Source organism: Notechis scutatus, chromosome 1, assembly GCF_049901735.1.
Source record: "Notechis scutatus isolate UNSWTSFEM ecotype Mainland chromosome 1, rNotScu1.2, whole genome shotgun sequence".
Lineage (NCBI taxonomy): Eukaryota > Metazoa > Chordata > Lepidosauria > Squamata > Elapidae > Notechis > Notechis scutatus.
The window spans coordinates 118,131,837-118,159,181 of NC_142009.1; the positions used below are offsets into that span (position 1 = coordinate 118,131,837).

At 35.7% G+C, this 27,345-nt stretch overlaps 1 protein-coding gene across 4 annotated transcripts; it reads left to right on the forward strand.

Annotated features, from left to right (window-relative positions):
- Nucleotides 1–71: 71 nt before the first annotated feature.
- Nucleotides 72–27,345, forward strand: LCA5 (lebercilin LCA5). 4 transcript variants are annotated; one of them, XM_087944336.1, is made up of 8 exons: nucleotides 72–309; nucleotides 8,081–8,359; nucleotides 9,335–9,861; nucleotides 11,838–11,975; nucleotides 14,107–14,203; nucleotides 14,750–14,823; nucleotides 15,740–15,878; nucleotides 25,828–27,345. In XM_087944336.1, exons 2-8 carry the CDS (start codon nucleotides 8,164–8,166, stop codon nucleotides 26,622–26,624), a joined length of 1,968 nt encoding a protein of 655 aa, XP_087800462.1. In that variant the 5' UTR covers nucleotides 72–309; nucleotides 8,081–8,163; the 3' UTR covers nucleotides 26,625–27,345. The 4 variants fall into 4 exon arrangements, with proteins under 4 accessions (XP_087800462.1, XP_026520962.2, XP_087800456.1 ...); XM_026665177.2 differs by having other exon boundaries at nucleotides 122–309; nucleotides 8,019–8,359; nucleotides 14,675–14,823; XM_087944330.1 differs by having other exon boundaries at nucleotides 122–309; nucleotides 8,019–8,359.

Below are 27,345 nucleotides of genomic sequence, written 5' to 3' on the forward strand. Positions count from 1 at the left end.
AAAACCGCCGCCTTTCCTCTTCTGCCCGCCCTTTCCGGCCTAATCAAACGCGGGGATTGGCTTTTCAGGTGAGGATTTTTGACAAAGCGGGCAGCCAATAAGACAGACTCTGAGAGCCTCCTCCTTCTCCTCCCCCCCTTTCCCCTCTTATCCCCGCCCCTTTGCTTTCTTATTCTTCTTCACCCGCGTTACCTTGGAACCTGCTGTAAATATTCTGGAGCACCTTGGTGACGCGGTGGCGCCTTTAAGGGAGCCCCGGCAACCGTCCGGCTCCGTCAGGGGTGGGGGAAGTAGAGCCCCCGGAGTCAGGTAGGGCGAGGGGCTCGCTGGGAGAAAGCCGGAAACCCGGGGGTGGCGGGCGGGCTGGCATTACGGGGCAAGGTTTCTTGGCACTCGCGTTGTCTCGGTTCCTCGCTGGTAGCCTCTAGCTCCCAGGTTGGGAAGTGACTGCTTCCAACGTCCCCCGCATCCTCGTTTTGTCAGAGCTCTTTTTTTCTTTTCATACACTCTATAACGACTGGTGGCTCCCTAAAGCCAGAGGCAGCTTTATTTGGGGTCCCAGTGATAGACAGGGGGACTGGCACTTAGAAGGGTCAGTTTATTTGGGGTGCCAGTGATAAGACACTTTTGGCTGGCACTTAGAAAGGTCAGTTGCCTCCCCGATCCATCTGACTTAATGCATTTTTTTTTTACGAGTCTACCTCTTATTTAACTCGCTGGGTAATCCTAGGACAATCATTCTCTCCCAGCCGAGCCTACCCAGGAGGGTTATGGTGAAGTAAAAGTGGAAGGAAAGATATCGACTTAAGTTACCTTGGAGGAAAAGTGGAATAGAAATATAACACCACAAGTGAAGTTTGGGTAGAAATGTCATAAATGGAACTTCTTACACAGCAAAGCTGCTGTTCAGTCCCCCCCCCTTCTATCACTCTTATGTTTACCTATACCCAGGATAATTAAAAGATAATAGTTCAAGGACCTGAAATATTTGCAAAGTAATGCAATCCTAGTTGTGCTTACTTACAGTTAAATCTCATTGAGTTCAGTGGAGGTTAATGAGACCAGAATTTGCAACCAAAATAGGTTAAGATTTCAAAAGCATCACACCTAAGTGTCTCGAAGTGGAGTGAGCACCATGGAAAGTTAATATGAGAACAAAACACCTTTTTACTCTAATTATGTGATGGTCCTTTCTTCTTCCTGTAACATTTCAAAAACTGGTTGATGAGAAAATACATACAATGTCTTCTATAATATGGGGAAAATCAAGATATTAGTATATTGTTTCCATTTTCTTTCTTACTAGGTGTATTCAGATTGGGTAGGTACACTCAAATGAATATACAATTCTTAGCAGCTTTATGTTTTTACTGGCAAAACATTTTCTTTTTTTATGCTTGCTACTTGATTAATGTAACTATATTTAAAAATTGGTGGTAGGAAATCAGATACATAAAATATATTTACATATTATATTTATAAATGCTATCATAAACAGATGTTCTAGAAAATAGCACTGGGATTTACTTCTGAATAAACATAAATGATTTAGATTATTCCATATTATTTAGTATGAAGTACTTCTGTTTTACACTGGCAGGAAGAGGAAAATGTGCCTTGCTTTCATTATGGTATCTCATGGGGTAAAATATCCACAGTGGATTCATTTGAGATTACAACATGGTGGAAAACTTGGACTGAATGAAATTTGCTTTTATCCTTATTTATTTAGGTGATTGCTTTTTGTTTTGCGCTTAAGAATTTTGGGATAGTAATATTTTTAAAATCAATTTCCAAGTTTAATATAAAGTAAATGTATTTAAAAATATCACAGAATATGCAACTCAGAGACATTCCATCTTCTCTTGCTATATTTATACATTATAAATATATTAAAATACCTGGTCTTATCACTCAAGTAACATCTTAAAAAGAAAATATATTTTCTAACTTGCTTCTTGGCATCATTTACTAGGCTTTTTTATTTCTTTCATGGATAGGTATGCATAAATATTGCTTTTGTTATGACAATCATATACTCTCAAAGTCATTACATCAGCAATAGAGAGAGCAAAATAATTCTGTGCTGAATTGTAAGAACTGATGTATTGTTGTATTATTTGTCCAGTACACAAGCTATTAAATCAAACTGAAACTGCATTGAATTTAATCAAATTTGTACTTGAATTGAAGCCTGAGAATTCAGTTATAGCCAGAATGGTAAAGTTGAAAGAAAATTGCATCAAAGTAAATAAGTGAAGCTGCATGTCCTTTTTGATCCCTTTTTATATTTATTATTCAATTTCCTGAAGAAACAAACATTGAAGTACATCATGTTCTATATAACTGTGAACATAATTGAAAATAAAACCCATGAGGGAAAAATTATACAATGATTCTGAAAGGTTAGAAATAGGTTTTCATGATTTTAAATTGTACTATGCTGTTGTAGCTGTTATAAATTTAATTTCATTCCAGTCACATTAAAATTTCAACCAGTCAAACTCAACTGGCAGCTTTTCATACAGTGATTTGCCATTTTCTTCCTCTGGGTTGTTTTACTAGTTTCCCCATCTAGCCAAAATCTATCTGAATTTTAAACTTATCACATACATTCATAGATAAGTTGACCCTCAAAAAATCCACAGCCGCAGATAAGCTAACCATCAAAATATTTGTATGTTTTAATTTTCACAGTTTACTTACCTATGGATAATTGACAGATTATATATTTTCGTGGTATTTTGGTCAGATCAATTTATCCAGAAATGTGCTTATTCACAAGTATATGTGGAAAACATGACTACTTTATACACCATACTTAAGTATAAGTAGGCCTCAACTTATGACCACTATTGAGCCCAAAATTTCTGTTGTTAAGTGAGACATTTATTAAGTGAGTTTTGCCCCATTTTACAATTCTTTTTGTTACTGTTATTAAATGAATCACTGAAGTTGTTAAGTTAGTAACATGGTTGTTAAGTGAATCTGGCTTCCCTATTGACTCTGCTTGTCAGAAGTTCACAAAAGGTGATCACATGACTCCAGAACATTGCAACTGGCATAAATATAACGCCAATTGCCAAGCTGCTGACTTTTGATCACGTGACCATGGGGATGCTACAACAGTCATAAGTGTGAAAAACAGTCATGTCACTTTTTTCAGTGCTATTGTAACTTCAAACGGTCACTGAATGAACTTTTGTAAGTTGAGGACTACCTACCTGTATATTCTCTCAGATAAGCCCTTCAGTGAATCTCAACCCAATTTTTTGGGGAGGAAGGGTGTGTGTGGAGTTATTTTGGCAGCTAAAATTCTTAGCTTATTTGAAAGTATGTACAATATGTTCTCACAGTACTCAAGAAAATATAGATAAGCTTCAGGATATGAATTGTGTGTGTGTGTGTATTGAAAATAAAAGGATTGTAAACAAACGAAAGTTTCATAACGAAAGTTTTTTAATTGTAAAAGTCCTTATAATTGCGGATGTAAAAGAAATGTCAAAGCCATGAATAGTCTCTAAAACTAACATTTCTTTAGCCTGATGAAATTACTTTAAAAGTTGGCAGAGTATTAATCTGGGCAGAGCCTGGCAGACTATGCTTAATTTCATGTAAAATGTAAAAAGTTTATTTAAGCAATAAATATTGTTGGAAGCTCTTAAGACTATTTGAAAATTTAAATAAATAGATCACACTCTTAATGCCACAGTAATTTAAATATGGTTTGTGTTACAGGGTATATCTGAGGGTTAAATGAACCTGATTGAAAAGAGCACAAAACAGTATTTTGATTTTCCTCTTTATTCAGACTACCAATAAAAGCAAAAATAGCTTCAATTCTTTATCCAGATTTGCAAGTACAATTTGTATTCACTTAAATTACTCCACATTCTACTGTCAACAGTTTCTCCTTACCCTTTAGATAAGACAGTCTTTTCAAAATTAAATGTTAGAGAATTTTTTTCTCCTGAAATCCAGTTGTTAGCCCTGATCTCTTAACCTTATAAATATGTGTATTTTAGGTCAGGATACAAGCTTAATAAATATGTACTTTATTCTAATACTTTTTCTAACTTACTGAAGAGTTGAAGAAGTACAAGTATTAGCTGCAATATTTTCCCTCTCCCTCTATCTATCTTTATCCCTCTATCTCTCTCAGACAAATTGGCAACCGGCCTTCATCTAGCTAACTATTCTTTTGCAAATAAGACCCTTCCTTTTCTTTTCTTTTTTTCATCTTCAAATGCACTGAAGGTCCTCCGTCAGAAGCACATTTTTTTACATGCCAGTTCCTTTTCTTCTCCATCACTCTTTCCCCACTTGTATTCTCAAAAACTTTGTGGACTTTATATCACACTTGTATTAACAGGCCTTTAGCAGTAGAAACCCTGCCTAATCTATTTTAGCCCCCAAACCACACTTTTTTTCTGAACTGAAACCAGAAGCACATCTTCAACAGCATTACAGCTGTCTTGGCCCATTTTAGCCTTTGCAGATGACAGCCATTCCCTTCATTTCCCTGCTTGTCCTTCCCAGAGTTCTCTTTGCCAGCGTTTCAGTGACTTCACTTTTGATGTCAGTGTGCATCTGATATTGAAACCAGCACATCTGCTTCCCTTTCTTTCCTACGAGACCTGTGTCTTTAGGGGTTTATAGTAATATTTGTGCTCGTCTCCCTATTGGCAAAACAAATAAAAATATTTTGTTTGGGTGTCCACGTGGATATGTGCAGAACCAGCAAGAAATTATTGCTGAGGGCAGGTGAATCAGTTTGTGGTGTCTTCTGAGGGTGGCCTGCTGTGCTCTTAAATGTTTATTATCTTGTAACTTTAACTAATTTGCAAAACTGTAGAAAGATAGTAATTCTAGAATAGGGGTATCCAAACTCGGCAATTTTAAGACTTGTGGATTTAAACTCCCTGAATTCCCCAGCCAGCATAGAAATATGACTGGCTGAAGGATCCCAGGATTTGGGAGTTGAAGTCCGCAAGTCTTCAAGTTGTCTAGTTTGGAGACCCCTTTTCTAGAAAGACAACTTTGACTAATAATAATGGTCAGGCTACTACCGTACAAGTATTTGTTTTTTTAAAAGTTCCCAGAAGCTTCTTTTGAGATTCATCTTGATAATATATTTATTGGCATTTTCTTAGTAAATTTCACTTTCGCTAGTAAACGAAGGGAATAATATTAAGAATAGAAAATTATATTTTCCTAAAAATGTGCTTGTTGTTTAAGAATTTCTCAATGCAATATAAAATGCTTTTAAAAGAACCAATAAAATAACTTTTTAAATAATTGCGTACCTTAGTTCCAAGCCACCAAAACATGCAGAAGAGCTCTGGTTTAGGAATTTATTGTTGAATTCAGACATATTTAAGGATTTTTTCCTCAAATAAGCATTACTTTTTTCTGCTTGTAATAGTTGCCTCAGCAGGTGGCAGCACCTACCCACCTACCCAGTCCTTGCTGATCTCAGAACCTAAGCAGGATCAGCCCTGGCAAGTAATTGGATGAGAAACTGCCTAGGAATTCTAGGGTTGCAGGCTACATGGGAACATTGGGAAAAAACATCTAGAAGAACATAATGACAAGCCACCTCTATAATACTGCCCAGAAAACTGCATGGCTGTGGTCCCTAGGAATCAAGCTTAAATTGAGGGCATCTTTACTGCAACTAATTACACTTAAGGCTATATTTCCACAATATGAGCATTTCATTCTACTGGGAAATGTTAATGCTAAAAATCTCTCTTATGAAAACACATCCATAGCACAACCTTCAAAGCAAATTAAAATTTATAAGGAAATGTAGATAAGACAACATTAGACTTGTAAAACCTTTCTCTGAGAACATTTGCATCATTACCTTTATGAAAGCTTTCCTCAATTATTAGTAAGTTATGACTTTTGCTTTGTAGTTGTTACTTTATGTTGATATAATCAAAAGTACATCCTATTAAATTCTATAGAACTTGTCAGATAAAAAAATTGGCCTAGAATTATAACAGTAATGTTAAAACATTATTTGTGATAGCTTGTTTAGTAAATGTAAATGTGGAAAAATACATTCCCACATAAAATTTTATTTAGAGATACTTATTAGAACTCTACAATTTTTCTTAAGCTGCATTTGTAAATTGAGTTTAATTATAAAATTTTGCTCATAGATATACACTGAAATGAGGCATATATACATTTGTATCAGTTTGTGACCACTCCAAATTACTATGAATTCCTCAATTTGAAAACACATTTTTCCATTGCAATCTACACTGATGTGTTAAAATTCAGGTCTCTGTTTTCCATCTCTCTACGATGTACTTATTGTGGAAGGCAGTCTAGTTTCTACCGAATTTCTCTTTAATTACAGCTTCCATTTTCTTATTTTGTCAAATGAACATTAAGGTTGAAATAATCTTGTTACAGGCAGGAGGAATTGTTCCAAAAGGCATCTGTGGAGATTTATTGAAGTAGTTTTAGATTAAATGAGGTCAGAATTATAGCAAAAATGGTGGACTCTATAAAGGTGACTTTAATTTCATAATTTCATGGTTAAATTTACATCTGACTTGAGAAGGAACATTAAACTGAGAAAATGCACATCCGCTAACTTAAAAGATAGGAAATTACACTACATTGTACTAACGAAATGAAGAAATGATATTTAGAGTTAGCGGTAAAGGATGGAGGTAAAATGTCATAGGTGGACAGTTGGTGCTCTGAGACATTTAATTTTAGTGACTAAAATATAATATAGCAAACTTCCATATGCTAAACAACATGGACAGTCTTCTTTGTCATATTAGAATGAAAGAACATGAAATACTGTATGTTGTCATAAAGGAAGTCAAAATATTGGTTCATTGTTCAGTATTTTTTCCACTGAGTACCAGACTTTTAATGTTTGTATGATCTAGTTTATATACTATACTACTATGGTACTATAAAAATAGTTCTGTTCCAGAGGTGGTATTCAGCAGGTTCTGACCAGTTCGGGAGAACTGGTAGCGGAACTTTTGAGTGGTTCAGAGAACCGGCTAATACCACCTCTGACTGGCCCCGCCCCCAACTATTCTCTGCCTCCTGAGTTGTTGCCCTGCGCAGGAGAACAGAGCTGGAAAGCAGATTAGTGGAGTGGGGAGGGGATGGGATTTTGCATTAACCTTCCCCCTGGAGAGGGGTGGGAATGGAGATTTTACAGTATCCTTCCCCTGTCACACCCACAAGCCATGCCCACCAAGCCATGCCACACCCTCCAAGCCATGCCCACAGAACCGATAGTAAAAAAATTTGAATCCCACCACTGTTCCTTTCACAATTAGATTTAATTTTAAAGATTTTGAGTAGACAAATTTGGGGAGAACAAGTCTTATCAATGATAAAAAAATATGAAGTCTATGTTCTACATGGTATAAAATCTAGGATCACTGGGAATATGAAGGACTCAGCAGCAACAGCATGTCCTATAATTAGTCATTTTGAAAGAGAATATTTGCTGTAAATTAAGTTTGGTCTGATTTAGTAAGAACACATTTTTTGTTAGATTTGTCTGTATATGATGATACTTTAAAATACTGAACAAAACTAGTTGAGATCATCTTAAATATTTGCTTAACTTTAAAAATGTTTGGCTGTGTTCAAATCAAAGGACTTTCATGTATTTATAAATTAACAATTTATACAATTATGAATGTTCTCATATTGAACATGATTTATTCATATATCTATTTCTTTGGAATTATTATTAAAGTATTTTTTTCAAGTGATGTGCTGCCCTTCTGCATAGGGTTTTTAACATTTTCCTTTGAAGAAATTTCTCTGTTGTATTACCAGTAATGATAAAATGGTATTGTGTAACATCAGTTATAATTAACAAACTCTAATCTGCAGAAGTTCATGTCACAAATGTACATAAATAAGACTTAATTAAACATTAAATGGAAGAATTATTGGTCACTGTCATTCATTTTAAAATGGTTATTATAATCAGCTTCCATTTTCCTCTTTGAATTCAGATTAAAAGATACATGAAAGATATTGATTGCCAAAATGATGTCAGCAACTCTTCTAAACTTAGGTAATGAATTGACAAGAAGCCAGTAGTGACTGTGTAATGAGCCTTCATCTGGAAAATGACTATTTGAGGAAAAGTTTATTGTAATGGAGGAAAGAGGAAGGAGTCTGGATTCTGGGCATAGCAGAAAATCAGACAGTGATAAAAGCAGTAATTCTTATTACTCAGATGATGATTCATCTCATGCTTCTGATCAGTCTCCAACCATCAGCACTCAATCTATACAAACTGTAAATAGAAGCAATAAAATACAGAACTTGAAAAGCCATGCAGATTATCATGGTAAGTATTGGCAAAATACAATTTGTTATGTGTGTGTCTGTGTGTATCATAGTGTTAAATGAATTATGTGAAAATAAGATTATTTCCTTTGAAATATGGCATATTTCAAAACTGAGCTGACATTTGTAATAAAAATTAACATTTAGGTTTTAAAATAAAGTACAATTTACTCAACAGAAAGTACCCTGGCTTGCCTTTTCTTTGTAATTAAATTGGTACATACTTTTGTTCTTGTAATTATATGTATTAATTGAATATAGTCAGTTATAAATATCTCCTTTCTTCACTCATAGTATAGCATCTTAGATACAAGACAGTAGAGAGAGTAGGTATCAACTGATCACGACCATTTAAACATTCATTTAGCAATAATATTGCATGAACAGACAGTACAAAATATAACTTGCTTTTCTTTTAAAAGATTGATAAAGGTCTCCTCTATTTTTAAATACAGACTCAATATTTAGTTAGTCATAAGGTGTTTACAAGGGATTTGGGCTGCAAAAATTCAGATGATACTAGATGGACTGCCATTAAATGATTCAGATTTTTTGCACACCAGATACAGTATTAGTTTCATTTTAGTTTTATTTTAGATAGATGAGGCATCTATTTTTAATTTTTCTCCTTGTTTACTTTTGTCCAACTCTATTGCCTCTCTTCTCTTACCCTAACCCATAAGTGCTTTTAAACTTTACAATGATTTGAAGGATTCACATTCTCCTTTACTGTGCCAACATATTGAACTCTGTTAGGCTGGTATCTTTTTAAAAGACTGTTTAGGCTTTTAGAAAATCAGGATTAAAAAGAATAAACAGTGTAAGAGTTAATATATGCTGATTTCATAGTGAATATTTGAGAGATTGTTGTCATATGTTTGCAAGCAATGAGAAATTGTACATCTAGGATATTTCAGTCCTGGGATGATTTCACTAATTTTCATTGTAATCTTAACCTTGTTATATTTCTTTGTAGCCACAAAGCAGTTTTACTCTAAATACGCACCCAGCAAGAGAACCCGCTGGGGTTTTTACTCCCAGAGCCTCACCAGGGAGTCTCCTGCCAAAGATATCAGTCTTGTTACAAAGAGAGTGCTTTCTGCTAGGCTGCTGAAAATTAACGAGCTTCGTAATGAACTGTCTGGGTTGCATGTCAAACTTGATGAGTTGCAGAAAGAAAATAGGGTACTAAAGCAGCTTCAGTACAGACATGAGAAAGCCCTTCATAAGTTTGAAGGTACAGAAAATGAAATCTCTCAACTTCTGGCGCGGCATAATGATGAGATGAGAATACTAAAGGAGCGCTTAAGAAAAACACAAGAAAGAGAACAAACAACTGAGAAGAAACTCAAGGCTTCAGAGGAAGAGCTATTCAAAGCTAAAAGTGGTTTGCAAAAACTGAAAAAACTTGCAGAAGATAAGAATCTCCCTGAACGTGATGAGCTGGCTAAGAAGCTGGCAATTGCAGAAAATAGATTGGAAGATAGTGAGAAGAAAATTAAGGTGAGAGCCCTTTAAAAAAGCATTTCAAAAGATACGTTTTATTTTGTACATTCTATGGTGCGTGCCATATTTACACACTTACTGGCTACTCATACACAGGAAAAAAAACTTAAACTGAAACAGGCCAATTTAGTCTTGTGATTTCTTTGAATCTGATAAAGAACCAGTATCACATGTTATTTACTAACATTGCCATTATAATTCACAGTTGTAAAATCCTAGCCAGTAAACAGTGGGACTGTTACTTCTAAACATACTTTATACTTTTAAATAAGTATGTATAAAATTTCCAAATTCTAAATTCACATTTTCTTTTGACATAGTACTAATTTTCTTTTGACATACTACTAATTCATTAGAATCCTTAATTGGATCCTTAAGAGGGGAGCAGAGTTCACAGAAAGCCTGCTTTGTGTACCTGCTAATAGAAAAGGATGAAGTAGTTTTCACCAACTTCCCTATGTTCTAAGAAAACCTGATCTATAGAATGGGATTTTTCTGGAATTATATAGAGGTGATGCAGAGACAGATTATTGGTGAGAATAGTCCTCAACCCTCTCATAATAATCCCTCCATTATTTAAGGCCCTTCATTCATCAAACTGACAGGGATAAAATTTCTAAGGTTACTTTGTCACTCTGTGTTTGCAAATGTTAATGCAGTTTTAGGGTTAAGTTTATGGGACTATGTGTATAATATTTTTGTGCTGTTGTTAAAATTGATTTAATTTTGCTTGATTTATTATTAAATTTGTATGCCGCCCATTGCATTGCTCAAGCAAAGGAAGGTTTACAGAATAATATAAAAGTTAAAAAAGACAACAAAAACACTTAAAATTAGGAAGATTAAATAAACTAAATACCAAGAGGATGAGCAGCAGAGGAGTGGGGATCTTTTCTTATTATTTGCCACCCACCAAGAGTTGAAAATTGCAGCATAGGGGTCTAAATGAATGAAAAAGGAAATAGAATAATATGAATGTTCAATGGAAACATGAAACTTTATTAAAGCTGAATAAAACTGAATAAAACTGGCAAGAAGTCTCCAACCACTTCTAGCCTCCTTCTTACCACCATGATAAAATCTCTACTTGATTAGGAATTAATTTTTAATACTGTATTGCTAACGTAGAATCTAGAACTTTTCATCAAGTTATTTCTTCTTTAAAGTCATACATATGACCATATGCTATTTCTCTAAATTGCAATGGAAAGTTAGTGGAAATTTATGCTGTGTGAAAAATAAGTTAGCATTCAGTAATAAAGAGCTGGAAAAGAGAGCAGGTGGAACTTCTTCTTTTTTTGTACTTACAGCATTTGTCCAGGGAGAGCAAAACATGAATCTCTGTTCAAACCCTATGATAAACAAAAGGCAGTTCATTTTGATGTCCCAAAGGTGCTTTTTCAAGAGACAACTGGACTTTCTGCTTTGATATTTTGCTTCTCATCCAAAAAGCTTCTTCAGCTCTGACTAGATGGTTGGGATCAGAGCTGAAGAAGCTTCTTGGATGAGAAGCGAAATATCTTCAAAGAAAAACCAGAAAGTCCAGTTGCCTCTTGAAAAAGCACTTTTGGGACAACCATGACCTGGATGACTGAGAATCTCCATAGACAATATGTTTTGGTGCCTCTTGAGTAGAAGTTCAGACTTTCTATAAGATACATTGATAAGTTTATGCATCTTTATATTTCCTTTCAGTTCATCAGATGTTGGGTGACATTTTGTCATGATGAAAATAAACAAGACTTTCAATTTCTGACCCATTGCATATTGCATCCAACCACTGACATCAACAAATTAGAGAAATTTGTGAAATTCTTTTATAATTTAAATATTTTGATAGGGTTGAGAAAGGCCATGAAATAGAATGAAATATTTCATGTAGAAAAGTATTGGAACACAAACAATTCCTCAGTTTTGTCCCTTCAAAAATATTTTTACCAAAAACATGATTGTACTATTATACTGAATTGTAGGAATTTGAGAAGAGGCTTGATCTTAGCAGTAGTAGTTTCCAAAGACAACTGCACTCTATGAAAAAGAAATTTTATGAAGCACAAGAAGAAAATAAGATTATTCAAGAGGAAGTCCAACGATTGAAACAAAAATTAAAGGTAAAAATTGGTATTGTCTAGCATAGAACATGTTTATAACGTATCTTCTAATCCAAAATATTTTTTTTCCATATCTCACATAGTTCAATATAACTGCCTTGTTTCCCTGACAATAAGACCCAGTGTTATTTTCTTTTTGGCCCCAAAATAAGCATCGGGTCTTGTTTTCAGGGGATGTCTTACCCGCTTACCTTAGGACCACTGCAACCATGCCTCGCATGTCTGTTGCACCACTGCTTGATTTCTTCTGCAGCTGCTCACAACTGCTCATGGGCAGATGCCACATACCGTGTTGATGCCATGCTCGCAGCAGGACGCTGTGAGGTTTGTTGCGCCAGTGCTGCTGCTCATGGCATGACGCCGTGAGCTGCTGCTTAGGTTTCCTGAGAGGGCTGTGGCTTTGGCCATGCTGCTAAGGGCAACTTGAGTTACCTGCAGCTTTGCACTGTACTGCAAGGACAGCTGGGGTTTCTCAGGGCATGGCAGTTTGCTCCACACTGTTAGGGTGGTTTAGGTTTCAGAATTGTCTGTGGCTTCTTGCAGCTACAGAATTGCAGTGCACTAAAAGCCCCTGAGCTACAGTATGACAAGCAGCACCTGAGCCATATGTTCTGGGACTGCTTGCTACCCTGCAAGTTAGTGTAAAGTGTAACCAAAAGAGCAGAAATGGTGGTGGTGGGGAAACAGATGATACAGAGAGCTAAAGAGGAAGTAATCCTTTTCCTTATGAAAACTCGGAGCTGGGAGATGTCCAGAATGGTTGCACTGAGCTGGGTCCATGGCTAACAACAGTGGAATTTGGTTAATGATGGACGGCTGTCGCCACGTGATGTGATCAAATGACATCATACTTTATGACCACATTGCTTAGCAACAGAAATTCCCATTTGTGATCATAAATTGAGGACTACCTGTACTCCCCCCACCGTTCAGCCTAATGATTGACAGTGGCTGCCTTCATAATCAATTTCAGAAATTATGCAAAACTAAGAAAAATAATCCTTGTTAAAAACATGACTTTAAATTTTGGAATTAAGCAAAACTAAATCCCAATTTTACTTTATCCAATCTTATTTTACTAATGTGTAAGATTCACAGTTTTATTCTGTATAAAGATCAAAATGTAATTATTAAAAGTAAATAGATATACATATCCACCCTAATCCCAATGAAGCAATTAAATTTTATTTTTGGGTATGGTAAAAGTTCCCCCACATATGTATGCTAGTCATTTCTGGCTCTAGGGTCAGTTGTCATCTCCATTTCTAAGCTGAGGAGCCAGTGCTGTCCCAAGACGTCACCATGGTCATGTGGCCGACATGACTAAATGGCGAAAGCGCACAAAGCGCTGTTATCTTCCCACCAAAGTGGTCCCTATTTTTCTACTTGCATTTTTTTATGTGCTTTTGAGGTGCTAGGTTGGCAGAAGCCGGAACAAGTAACGGGAGCTCACTCCATTACAGATTCGAACTGCTGACCTTCAACAAGCTCAGCATCTTAGCCACTGAGCCACCGCATCCCTTATATTTTTGGGTAGGGTTACACAAATTCATATTACTGATTTAGGCAATTAGGATATGGAGTTTGAGAATCCCTGTGATATAAAATTAAGTTCCGGCTTTGTCTAAATTGTTAGGCTCATTAGTCATATTAGGGCTGCAACACAGACATAATGTTATTCAAAAGAAGTCTTCCTTAGACTGCAGATGTATAGTACACCCCCCTGAAAAAACCTGATAACGATCTGTTTAAAGATTGGTCAAAGTATATCCTTCCTTTCACAGGATCATTCATGCCTTATAAAACTGAATAGTAGTGCACACTTTTTGTTACATAATCTTATGTCATCCCATTCCACATCTGAAAGTTATTTTGCCTTCCGGAGAATAGAGTTTATATTCTGGGCAGAGAGGGTGTATTATATCATCAAGTAATAAAACATCTGGGCTGAATACTTTGAACACTTCAGAATTATCTGGTTACTCACATACAACTCCAAGACATATATTTGTTATAAAAATTGAAATATAAATATTGGGCATATATCTCAAAAATCTGAACGAGGCACTAGAACTAAAAGTGTAAGAATTGCTTAGTTTTCTGACAATTTGTATGCTTCTATTTTTATTAGGAAAAAGAGAGAGAATTAGATGCAAAAAATATATATGCTAATCGTATGTTAAAACACTCACCCAAAAAGCATGATGATATCACACCAAGAAAAAAAGGTAAATACTATATTAACAGTTATATGCAAAATTGTGAAGGTTTACTTTAAATAATATATCACTCGATGAGTGATTTCTCAGTATCTCCGTATTTCTAGCATATTGAATGCATTGCCTGTCCTTTTTAGTGTTTAATCAATTGAAAAGTGAATGATCTTTATTCTAATTTTTGCATTTGAAAACTGAAGCAAACCAACTCTTAGATCGATTAAACAAGAATAAATTATTATGCAATGGTCTTGTTATGTGTGAAGAAGCAATTGGCTAAGAGGTTTTTAAATCTTTATTGCTGTCAGCATTCCAGACTTCTTACAGCTCCATATTCTATTACAGATGTTTTAAGGGACTCTCTTTTGATATACATTCAAGTCATTCATATTACTAATGAAACAAATGGGTGTAAACGTCCTGAAACTGTTTGTAACTGTTTTAAATAAAACTATTTAAAATATGGCACAAAATTTATTACAGTTGTTGAGAAAAACACTGTAAGAGAAGTACAGAACACAAAAGGAGTACAGACTACTGGATTCCTTTCCCCGATAGAATTTCCATTGCCGCCAGACTTCATTTCTGATGAAATAGCTGAGAAAAAGGAAGAAGATGGGCATCTCCAATTGGTGAGTTGAAACTGTAAATTCCCTTTTTACTGTCTTCTGTTTAGTCACTAGCTTCTCTCCATGTCGTTGAAAATGTTTGTGTTCAAGTGAAAGTAGATAGTCCTCGACTTACAACCATTCATTTAATATAAGTCAGAAGAAGTGACTTATGATCTCTATTTGCACTTATGACCATTGCATCACCCTTGCAATTACATGATCCCAATTTGGGCATTTGGCAACTGGTGTGCATTTATGACCCCTTGTAGCGTCTTGTGCTCATGTGATTGCAATTTGTGACCTTTTTTTAGGGCAAAAACAACTGATTGGGGAAACTGGATTTGCTTAATGACTGCGTTGCTTGCTTAGTGACACTCTGATTCACTTAACGACCACCATAAAACTGTCATGTAATTGGCTCGACTCAATTTGTGACCACAAAGATTTACGATGAAAATTTTGGTTCCAATTTGGTTGCAAGTCCAGGACTAGCTGTAACTGCAAATTGAAAATCTAAGTTTTAGCATGATAAAATATAGGAATGCCCAGGTTTCTTCAGATATCTAAGATCTGAAAACTTTGTGAGTTGAATCCAGCTAGAAGTCATTGGGGGGAAGCAGGCAGCATCTTTTTGTCTGCTTCTTTAAGCAAGAGTCCTTCTCATATCCCTGAAAAGCCTTTCTTAAGAATGGAAAGTCCTTTGTGAATGGAATAGAGGGTGGCTGAGCTAAAAGCGATCTTGAATATCAGGTGGTAGCATCTTCCTTAAGTAGGAAAGGAGTATACTCTACTCTTTCTGCTAAGAGTATTTTGATCATAATTTGCTGATATTTTTAGTTAATGTAACTTGTTGCAAATGAATTGAAACGACAATATTTGTTCTAATTTCATCCCAATGGTTTTTGGGGAGCTTTTCATTCTACGTTTATATTTTTAGGAACATCTAGTTAAAGATTGGAAAGAACAAAGGGAGGATTTCAAGCAGGAACAGAACCAAGAAAGAGAAAGAGAAGAGAAACTAAAAAATGAACAAGAACTCCAAGCATTGGAAGAAAGAGCCAAGAAACTAAGAGAAGGTAAAGTAGAAATGTTTACATTTGCAGGATTTATGTATGAAAATGTCATGTAATATATACCCTTTCTCCAATTATTATCAGCTATATTTCTTATATAATGGTTATTCTCGGATAATAAACAAAATGCTTTTTTTTATTTTTACACTGCAATAAGTAAATATTATAGATAAGGTTTTATCTTTGATGTGGTTCTTAAACTGGAGGTAATTACCCCCAGTGGGATAATTTGGACATGTCCTGGGGATAATGGAGCAATTTCTAATTGCTTGTTTATGAGTTGAGGATCCAGTTTGGAACTGCCTTGGTGCCAAGACACTTGTGAAAACAATGGATGTGAATATTATTACAATGGCATAATAACATTATTAGAGGCAGGCAAAAGAGGTAATTGGATGAAGCAGTTTAGGAATCACTGACATAGTACCTTAAGCATTGTATTGAGGGCCTCTAGGCAAAAGATAAGACCTCTCTTGAGTACAATTCCTGGATATGTCCTTAGTAACTGTATGGAAGTAGCTTACCAATATCATCTTCTGGTTGTTTTTCGCTTATCAAGCCTTCAGCTCTAGGATGTTTTTGTGGCTGCCAAACCAAGTATTAAAGAGGTCTGGCTTCCCTAGCTGTTTTTAAAACAAATGGTTGTTAGATGCCACTATCTCCTTCGAGTGCTTGGCTCAATGCAGTAATGATGGTGGTCTCCATAGAACTAAATGGTTCAGGACCAAATAATCTAGATAAACCTGCCTCCCAATTCAAACCAACTCATATGTCAAGAACAGCAGTAGAACTACTCTTTATGGTTCTACCTGTAGATTTGGCAGCGTAGTGAATAGGAGGAATAAAATGGTTATGTCACGCAGTTATGGTACTCTCACTTGGAAAAAATACAGACTCTCCCCATGTTATCTAGTCTCAAAAAATAATGCTTGTTCTCAAGATGTTTTCAAGATGGCAATTCAGAAGCAGATACTTTTTAAGTGAACACTTTTTTCAACTGCATAGCTCCATGCTATATTTTAATGGTTATTTTCCTTTGAAATTTGTTTTATTGTACTGAGTTTACCATTTCATTGTTTAGTTTCTGTATAAACCTCTGGAATTCTTAAGGAAAGAGGAAATATATATCTGTGTGTGTATAGTATAAATAAATGAGTGTATGTGTATGTATGTACATATCCACTGTATTTGTGTGTGTACATGAATACCGTGTTTCTCATATAATAAGGCTGGGTCTTATTTTTTTTTGAGCCCCGAAAAAATGGCTAGGCCATCTTTTTGGGGGTGACTTAATTCCCCCTTGCATCTTCGGGCGGGCGGTGATGGCTTGGATGTTGATGGGGCACTTCATATCGGGGTCAACGCAGGCAGCACCATATCCGGGTGTGCAACAAAAGTACTTCCTAATGGCAAGCCCCCGCACCATTCCCCCATTTCACATGTTTTAATATAGGCCTTAATTTGGGGGAGGGGCTTAATTTCATTTCATGCCTATAAAACATGCTGGGACTTCCTATTGGGGGAGGCCGTATTGTTGGAGAAACAGGGTATATGTATAAAACTACCACGAGAGATATAGTTTTTACACTTTTTTGCAATCCTAAACACTGGGACGTGGTGGCTCAGTGGGTAAGACATTGAGCTTATCGATCAGAAGGTCGGCAGTTTGGTGGTTCGAATCTCTAGCACTGCGTAACGGAATGAGCTCCCGTTACTTGTCCCAGCTTCTGCCAACCTAGCAGTTCAAAAGCACATAAAAATGCAAGTAGAAAAATAGGGACCACTGTGGTGGGAAGGTAACAGTGTTCCGTGCGCCTTTGGTGTTTAGTTATGCCGGCCACATGACCACGGAGACGTCTTGGGACAGCGCTGGCTCTTCGGCTTTGTAAAGGAGATCAGCACCGCCCCCTAGAGGCGGAAATGACTAGCACATATGTGAGAGAGGAACCTTTACCTTTCCATGTTCACTTTGAGTTTATGCATCAGGGACAAATTCCTTGTGTATCTGATCACACTTGGCCAATAAATAATTATGTTCTTTTTTAAAAAAAGTTTTATTGTTTTTTTAAGACAAACATAAACAAACACAACATAAAAACATCAAACCATCTTCCATATATGTGCATACAGTGTGCTTCCACTTCGTAGCCTTCAATTACAATTACATTGTATATGTTCTCATATTGTCAATCAAATATTCCTAAATACATTAATATCATTGTTAATCAATCATTTGACTATACTATTATTCATTCATGTTTTGCAAAATAATCCATATTTGACTTAATTTGTTTTATGACAGTTCATATTTCCATCTCAAATCTATGCTATAATCATTTTGTAGATATAATAAAAAATACATCTTTATATATTCATTATGTCCTAAAAATCTACATATTTCATTACCATTACCATTATCAAGAAGATAAACAAACCATTGATAGAATAGATCCCAAATTTTATAAAATTGTTTATCTTCTTGATCTCTGATTTCAAATGTCAACCTACTCATTTCAGCACATTCCATTATTTTCTTAATAACTTCCTCCTGTGTTGGTATTTTCTCATTTTTCCAGTTTTTAGCAAATACAATCCTAGCCGCTATTAATACATTTACAATCAAACATTTCAATTCTTTACTATATATTTCAGGTAAAATTCCCAATAAAAATATCTCTGGTTTCAAGTCTATATGCTTTTTTGTCATTTTTTCCAACCATGTGTGGATTTTAGTCCAATATTTTTTGGCATCCGCACAAGTCTACCACATATGGTAATATGAGCCAGGTACCTGATGACATTTCCAACATTTTTCAGATTTGTTCTTGAACATTCTTGCTATTCTTGTTGGGGGGAAAAAATGCCACCTGTAAAACATCTTATACAAGTTTTCTGTATATGCTGTTGACACTGTCATTTTATAATTTTGAGACCACAATTTTTGCCATTTCTCTAGATCAATCCCATATCCAAAATTCTTCTCCTAAGCAATCATTGTTTCTTTGACTTGTTCTTCTTCTAGTTTAATTTCTAATAAATATCCATACAGTTTTTCAATCAGCTTTTCATCAGTACCTGTCAAAATCTTATCTAAATCAGTCAATTTATCATAAAAAGCTTCTGTTTTAGAATCTTTATCATACCTTGACTGTATTTGCGCATATGAAAACCAATTCATCTTTATACCTTGTTCCTCTAGTTTTTGCATAGATTTAAGTTCACCCTTTTCATTCAATATTTCACCATATCTAACTGTTCCTTATAGTGCACTGCTCAAAAAAATAAAGGGAACACAAAAATAAGACATCCTAGATCTGAATGAATGAAATATTCCTATTAAATACTTTGTTCATTATATAGTTGAATGTGCTGACAACAAAATCACACAAAACTTATAAATGGAAATCAAATTTAGCAACCCATGGAGGTCTGGATTTGGAGTTACACTCAAAATTAAAGTGGAAAAAAACACTACAGGCTGATCCAACATTGATGTAATGTCCTTAAAACAAGTCAAAATGAGGCTCAGTAGTGTGTGTGGCCTCTACATGCCTATATGACCTCCCTACAATGCCTGGGCATGCTCCTGATGATGTGGCGGATGGTCTCCTGAGGAATCTCCTCCCACACGTGGACTAAAGCATCCCTCAACTCCTGGACAGTCTGTGGTGCAATGTGGCTTTGGAGGATGGAGCAAGACATGATGTCCCAGATATACTCAATTGGATTCAGGTCTGGGGAACGGGCAGGCCAGTCCATAGTATCAATGCCTTCGTCTTGCAGGAACTGCTGACACACTCCAGCCACATGAGGTCTAGCATTGTCGTGGATTAGGAGGGACCCAGGGCCATCCGCACCAGCATATAGTCTCACAAGGGGTCTGAGGATTTCATCTCGGTACCTAATGACAGTCAGGCTACCTCTGGCGAGCACATGGAGGCTGTGCGGCCTCCTAAAGAAATGTCATCCCACACCATTATTGACCCACTGCCAAATCGGTCATTCTGGAGAATGTTGCAGGCAGCAGAATGTTCTCCACGGCGTCTCCAGACCCTGTCACATCTGTCACGTGCTCAGTGTGAACCTGCTTTCATCTGTGAAGAGCACAGGGAGCCAGTGGCGAATTTGCCAATCTTGGTGTTCTCTGGCAAATGCCAAATGTCCTGCACGGTGTTGGGCTGTAAGCACAATCCTCACCTGTGGACGTCGGGCCCTCATACCCCCCTCATGGAGTCTGTTTCTGACCGTTTGAGCAGCCACATGCACATTTGTGGCCCTCTGGAGGTCATTTTGCAGAGCTCTGGCAGTGCTCCTCCTATCCCTCCTTGCACAAAGGCGGAGGTAGCGCTCCTGATGCTGGGCTGTTGCCCTCCTACGGCCTCCTCCACCTCTGCTGATGTACTGGCCTGTGTCCTGGTAGCGCCTCCATGCTCTGGACACTACGCTGACAGACACAGCAAACCTTGCCACAGCTCACATTGATGTGCCATCCTGGATGAGCTGCACTACCTGAGCCACTTGTGTGGGTTGTAGACTCCGTCTTATGCTACCACTAGAGTGAAAGCACCGCCAGCATTCAAAAGTGACCAAACCATCAGCCAGAAAGCATAGGAATTGAGAAGTGGTCTGTGGTCACCACCTGCAGAACCACTCCTTTATTGGGGATGTCTTGCTAACTGCCTATGCTTTCCACCTGTTGTCTATTCCATTTGCACATTTCACCTGTTGTCTATTCCATTTGTGAAATTGATTGTCAATCAGTGTTGCTACCTAAGTGGACAGTTTGATTTCACAGAAGTGTGATTGACTTGGAGTTACATTGTGTTGTTTAAGTGTTCCCTTTATTTTTTTGAGCAGTGTATATTAAAGGATAAGAAAATGCTTCAATAGTCGATAGCCAGACCGGAATTTTCAAATAACAATGCCTTTTAGTTTTCTCCCAGTTTAACCACAGAGGCTCTCGTATATAATGTCTTCTAAAATATCCCTGTGTTTTAGTTCCTTTATACCATAAAAAAGCATGCCACCCCAACAACAGATCATGTCCTTCTAATGTCAACAATCTAGTATTTCTTAGTGTTATCCATTCCTTAACCCACATCAAGTTTGTAGCTTGGTAATACAACTCCCAATTAGGCAAACCAAATCCTCCTCTTATTCTAGCATCTTGCAAAAGTTTTAATTTTATTCTCACTTTTTTACCTTGCCATATATATTTCAACACAATTTAATTTAAATCTTCAAAATAATCTTTTCCAAGCCTAATTGGAATTGTTTGGAACAAATATAAAATTCTGGGTAATATATTCATCTTGATTGTTGATATTCTCCCTATTAATGACAGTTGTAAATTTTCCCCTTTCACCAAATCTAGCGCTATGTGCTGCTTAAGTTTAATATAGTTATTCTCTTTTAGTGTACTACATCTTGCTGTCAAATGTATCCCCAGGTACTTGATCTTATTTGTGACCTGGATTTTCAATACATCTGCCAATTCTTCCTTTTGTCTTGATAACATATTCTTTGGCAAAATCTTTGTTTTGTCTTTATTTATTTTCAAACGAGTCACCTTTCCATATGTCTCTATCTTTTCTATCAATTTTAATGCTGTTTCTAGTGGGTCTTCTAAAATGAAAACCAGATCATCTGCGAATGCTTGCAATTTAAATTCTTCCTTTTTAATTTTCATCTCTTTTATATCCTTTTCTTCTCTAATATTTCTGTTTAGCACTTCCAAGGTTAACACAAACAACAAAGGTGACAGTGGGCACCCTTGTCTAGTTCCTTTTCTTATGTCAATAGAGTCTGTCAATTCTTCCTCTATCATTACCTTTGCCATTTGGTTATGATATATAGCTTCTATTGCTTGAATGAATTTTTTACCAAAGCCCATCTGTTCCAGCTATAATAACATGAATCACCAATTCACATTGTCAAATGCCTTCTGTTCATCTAAGCATATGAAAGCCATTTGTTTTTCAGGGTGTGCCTCGTAGTATTCCAAAGTGTCCAAGATTACTCTCATATTGTCTTTAATTTGTCTCTTTGGCAGAAATCCATTTTGATCAGGATGAATAAAATTATTTAGGTATTTTTTAAGTCTTTCTGCCAAGATTGAAGGAAAAATTTTATAATCTGCGTTTAGTAGGGAAATAGGTCTATAGGTCTTCCTATAGGACCTATAGGAAATAGGTCTTCTTGATTTGTAATGGGTCAGCCTCCTCTTTTGGGACAAGTGTAATATAAGCTTCTGACCATGTTTTAGGTATCTTCTTCTTTAACATAACTTCATTCATAACTTCTAGCAATGGAAGGTTCAACGATTCTTGTAGTTTTTTGTAAAATAATTCAGCTTTCTCAATTGAGTCAATTCTGTGTCTCTGTTCTTGCCATGTGAACATTAAACCTTCTGGAATCAGCCATCTATAATTCACCTCTTTTTAAAGTAGAATTTTAGTCAGGAATTGGTATTCTCTTCTCATCTCTCTCACTCTTCTGGGTACTTGTTTCAGGACCACAATCTCCTTGTCTTTATATTTCAATGTTTTCTCTCTAGCTACTTGCAATATTTGCGTTTTAATGGCTTTCTTTGTAAATCTGATGTGAACTTCTCTTGGTAAGCTATTTCTCATTGCATATCTTGTGAAGACTCGAAAAACCTCGTCTATTCCATCCATTATCTTCTCTTTGGTTATTTCCTGAGCTTCAGCCAAGATTTCTATCATTATCTCAGCTAGGTTTTGTCCCTTTTCTTCCTCTAGTTTTGGAATCTGAGATAAAATTCTGATCTGTCCATTTCCCATCTCAGCATCCCACTTTTATCTTGTTCAACCACAGTTTATCTGCTATCAATATCTCCAATCTTCTTATCTCTTTTGGAATCTCCCGTCATACTTCATCATCATTTGTTGAATGTTTTCCACCTTTTCATCAGTTTTTCCTGTTCTTTGTTCAATGTTCTCTGTTTTCTTTTCAATATTCTTGTTTGTATATTTTGAATTCCTTGCATAATCTTCTGCAGTGTCACCTTTTCCTGTTCTTTTTCTTGTTGTAACATCGTCTGTATTGAGCGTTGTCCTCCAGATGGTGAAGAGGAAGAAGTAGAAGTTGAAGAACCAGCCGCTGTTAGTTTCCTGCTCATTTCAGACAATTCAAAATCTTCAGGTTCTTCTAAGCCTTAATCCACTCGTGAAATAACCAATTGTAATTCCAAGTAAAAATAGTGGGGGAAGCAAAATAATAATAATAAAAAAATTTCTTTAGGTTCTTGTATACCTTAATCCAATTGATTAGTTAAATAGCAGTAAAAACTCAAAAAAGGGAAAAAAAAAAACAGAAAAAGGGAAAAATTGTTAAATCTTGCAGGAGGCGGAAAAATAGAAAGTAAAAAACTAAAGAAGAAAGAAAAAGTTCTTCAGGTTCTTCAACACCTTAATCCAATTAAAAAGTCTCAGGTATGAAAAGGTATACAAAAAAAAAGGAAGCCACAAAAAAATCAATATGGAAAGTAAATAAAAAAATATAGGGGAGGGAGAGAGAAAAAAGAAAAAAGACTACCCCCTTTAAAAAAAAGAAGGAAAACATTAATAGTAAGACTTTTCCTTTAAAATAAAATGCAGACATAAAGACTTCAAAAACAAAAAGACAAAAACAAGTTCCAAGAGGCCAAAGATCCAAACAGCTATTACAAATAATAAACTAATAAGGAAGGGGTTTGTTAAAGTAAGGAATAGCCCAGCTTAAAAAAGAGAAAAAGAACACACTACACCTATTTAGTTATCCAAGGCTTTTGTTGAGTTTTATAGCTCTGTTCTCTAGAGTCTTATTGTCTTTTTTCTGTATACTTCAACACCAGACTGCAGCTACTGATAGAAACCCAGAGGAGCACCTGCAATAATACTCTCCCATGCTCTTCCCTCTATCTTATCAGACAGGCTCAAAGTCCTTGAAAAGAAGTCTGAATTCTTTCTCAGCTTTGTCTGGTTGAAAGAGAAAAGAAGACAAACAATATTTCTAAGCCTCTAGTTGGCAGTGTTACAAAGTTTCCTCTGTTTTCACTTTCCAAACAAATTATTATAAAAATTAATTAAAAAGGGGAAAAGGTTTAGAAAAAAAAAGCTAAAAGGGAATCTCTAGCCTAAAATATTATAAAGACAAAAAGGAGAAGAGACAAAAAAGAAAAAAATAAGGTAGGAAAAAAAAAAAGACCAATCCAGTTCAAAGTAAAAAAATCATATATGAAGAGTCCAGCAAAAAAAGAAAAAAGTAATTTGACTTCCCGTTTAAAATCGCCGCTTAATCACTTCTGTCTAAGATTTTACAGATTCTTTCTTTTCCTTCAGGTGTCTTTTTAAATCTTAAGGTTAAAAAAAAAAAAAAATTCTCACCAAACCGGCACACTTTTTCTTTCTGTTCTCTTTCGTTTCGGAGCTGTCCCAACTTCAGCAGCTTTAATGGCTGCCTCTTTGCCGCTGGCAAAAAGAGCTTCTCCTGGATCTACCAGGGACTTTGCAGTATCCCTGGGATCTACAGGATGCGCTCTTTACATTCACCATCTCTTCAGGACAGTTTAGATCCGTTTGGACCATCCACGAGCAAAGATATCGGCAGTGATCTCAGACCTTTAAGATCGCAGCCATATCGTCGCGACGCCAGCTCCACCCTCCCCAATAAAGAATTATGTTCTATTCTCTCTCTGTGTGTATATGTGGTAAACTAGTGCAAGACTCTCACAGGGCCAGTATTTTATGGTGCTTGGTGATATAATTTATTATTATTTCATTTTAAAATGCATGAATCTGTGTTTTATTGTATTTTAGTTTTATTTTAAATATTTCTGAATTGCATTTTAATCTGATTCAGGCTGCACTCAGGAGTCTTATGGACCACATATTTTTGACTCTTTTGATGTAGAAAATGTAGCAGAATTGTTCTGTGATATTCCTGAAAATGAGACAAGTCACGAAGAGTTTAAAGTACAAGAGAATAAATTCTGGGCAAATTTTCTAATGTAATTGTTCAAGAGGGGATGGGATTATTATAGGAGTTGGTGGACTCTCCTTTGCTGGAGGTATCTGAATAAAGGCTGGATAGTTATCCGTTGGGGATGCTGTAGTGGTGGTTTCTTGGACTAGGTTGGAGATGGACTAGATATCTATGACTCCATGAACTTTCACTTAAATATTTTGCTATATGTATCTGAACTGTACAAATGGAAGAACTGAGATACCATCCTCTTTGTAGGTGTACGTTCACCTACCTTTCCATGGGAATTGGTGGTTTTGCCCTTTCATCACAGTACTTTTATATACCATAGTCAATAGAACTATTAACATCCAAGTCCATTCTCCTCATACACATGCATAGGGATAATTGTAGAAAGCGTTTTTTAAAACCAGCTTTGCATATTTGCTTGTCCTTAAAAGAAATATGTAAATACTACTCGTTGGATTATTTAAAAATCAATTATATCCTAATTGTAAATCATAGCTAACATGTTGAATTATGCAATTGCATTTAATTGTTACTTAACAATAATTTTCCTTCCAATGGACTTTTGTCACACATGAAGATGTAGCCTTGGATCAATGAATAAATGAACAAGGATAATGTTTTTGATTTATTTAATTGGATTTTCTTTATCTAGTTTTAGGAGTGGTATGAAGAATAGGTCATGTTTAGGACATATTTACATAGAAAATTTGAAACTTCGATAGGGTTTACATACTTTTAAGAACCATTGTATAGTATTAGTAGCATTTTTTTGATCTAGATGACAAGATACAATTATGGGAAAGCATAAAAGTTCCGAATCTCTTCTCAGTCTTATTGGAGGAGAAAAAATCGGCTTGTTTCAACTCATGTATGTCATACTAAAGTATAGTTTAACATCACATGTGAATGTCAATGCAATCAGTATGTAGATGTAAATTTATTGTATTTTAATCTTCAGAATGGGAGAAAGAAGAATCAGACAGAAAGAAGAAAGAAAACAGTGATTTGCTTGAAAATGAAAAAGTGAAGATAGAGACAGAAGTATATATTTCAGAAAAAGGAACACAGAATCATGACAAAACAGAGGAAGAAAGACGGAAAGAAATTCTGCTTGCCAAGATGTATGAAATCGACAGGGAAACTCAAAACAATATAAATACGGCTTCCAAAGAACTTACCACAGATACTGTTACTGTAAGTTATACATTGGAAAAAAATAAGAGACTACACCAATTGTCAGAGACAACAGAGAAAGGGTCTAATGGTTTGCCAGAACCAGACAGTTCAGTTAGTACAGTTGTCAAAGAAGAAATCCAGAAACTGCAGTCTACAGACATCACATGTACAAACAACAATGTGATGTTTGGTAGTTATGTACCTTCCTTTGGGAAAGGGTCAGGGAAGCCAAGCTGGCTTAATCAAAAAATTGACTTCTTAGATGAACTCACTAAGGAAAACGTAGGTCTTGATACTAAGAAAGAGAGAAAGTCTAATTTAATGGAACAGCTGTTTGGTAGCAGTGTCAACACAATCACTCCACCTAAGAGAAATGATTTTCAACAAGACGGTAATACAAACAATGGTTTTCAGGCTAAAGGAACCATGGTCAACATTAAACATGACACTGATCTTTTTTTTAGTGAAGGAAAGAACTTTATACCCCAAAGACAACGACTGCAACACACAGCAAATAGACCAGCAGTTAAGGCACTTGATTCTTTAGAAGATGATATTGAGGAAGTATTATTGCAGTGATTTTATTCTGTAAAATATGTAAATAGTTATATTTAGTTTGGTTTTAGTTTATAAATACAAAGTAATTGAAGTTAAGTTATATAGCTTCGAGAATGATCAAGAATGCAACTTTTTATGTAATGCCCTACACAAAAATGATGACAAGTAACAGATAAAACAAGATGTACTCAATAATTATTTTCTTATTTTAATTCTATTAATAGAATCACTTGGCCCTCTTCTTGGAAGGAAGTAGTGTTATCTACATATTTGTCATCAGTCACTTCAAATTGACATTTCACTAGCACATCCAAATAAATGGGGATGTTTTCTGAATTTGAACCCTTTCTTATTTAAGGCCTCTTTCCACCACCATTTTGTTAAGTATCTCTTGTAGAGAGTGCTTCCTTTATGAGGAATTTTATGTTTTGAAATTGAGGGTGCAAGCAAAACAATTACTGCAGAAAAAGTTGGATTGTCCCTGTAACCTTAGTTTATGTTTTAGTTTTGCATAATACACCTACATGTTTGCTTTGAATGTAATAGATGTTTATAAACCTCTGTCATAGAATAAAATTGACTATTTAAGATTGATGGCAATATAGACAACGTTGTAATTTGTTATATCTTCTATTGGAAAGCTTATGATAAAGATATTTAATTGAGAAACAAAAAATATATGCCCATTAAATTTACCTCCACTTTAATTGTACCCTGCCAGCTCTATTAAAAAACACAATAA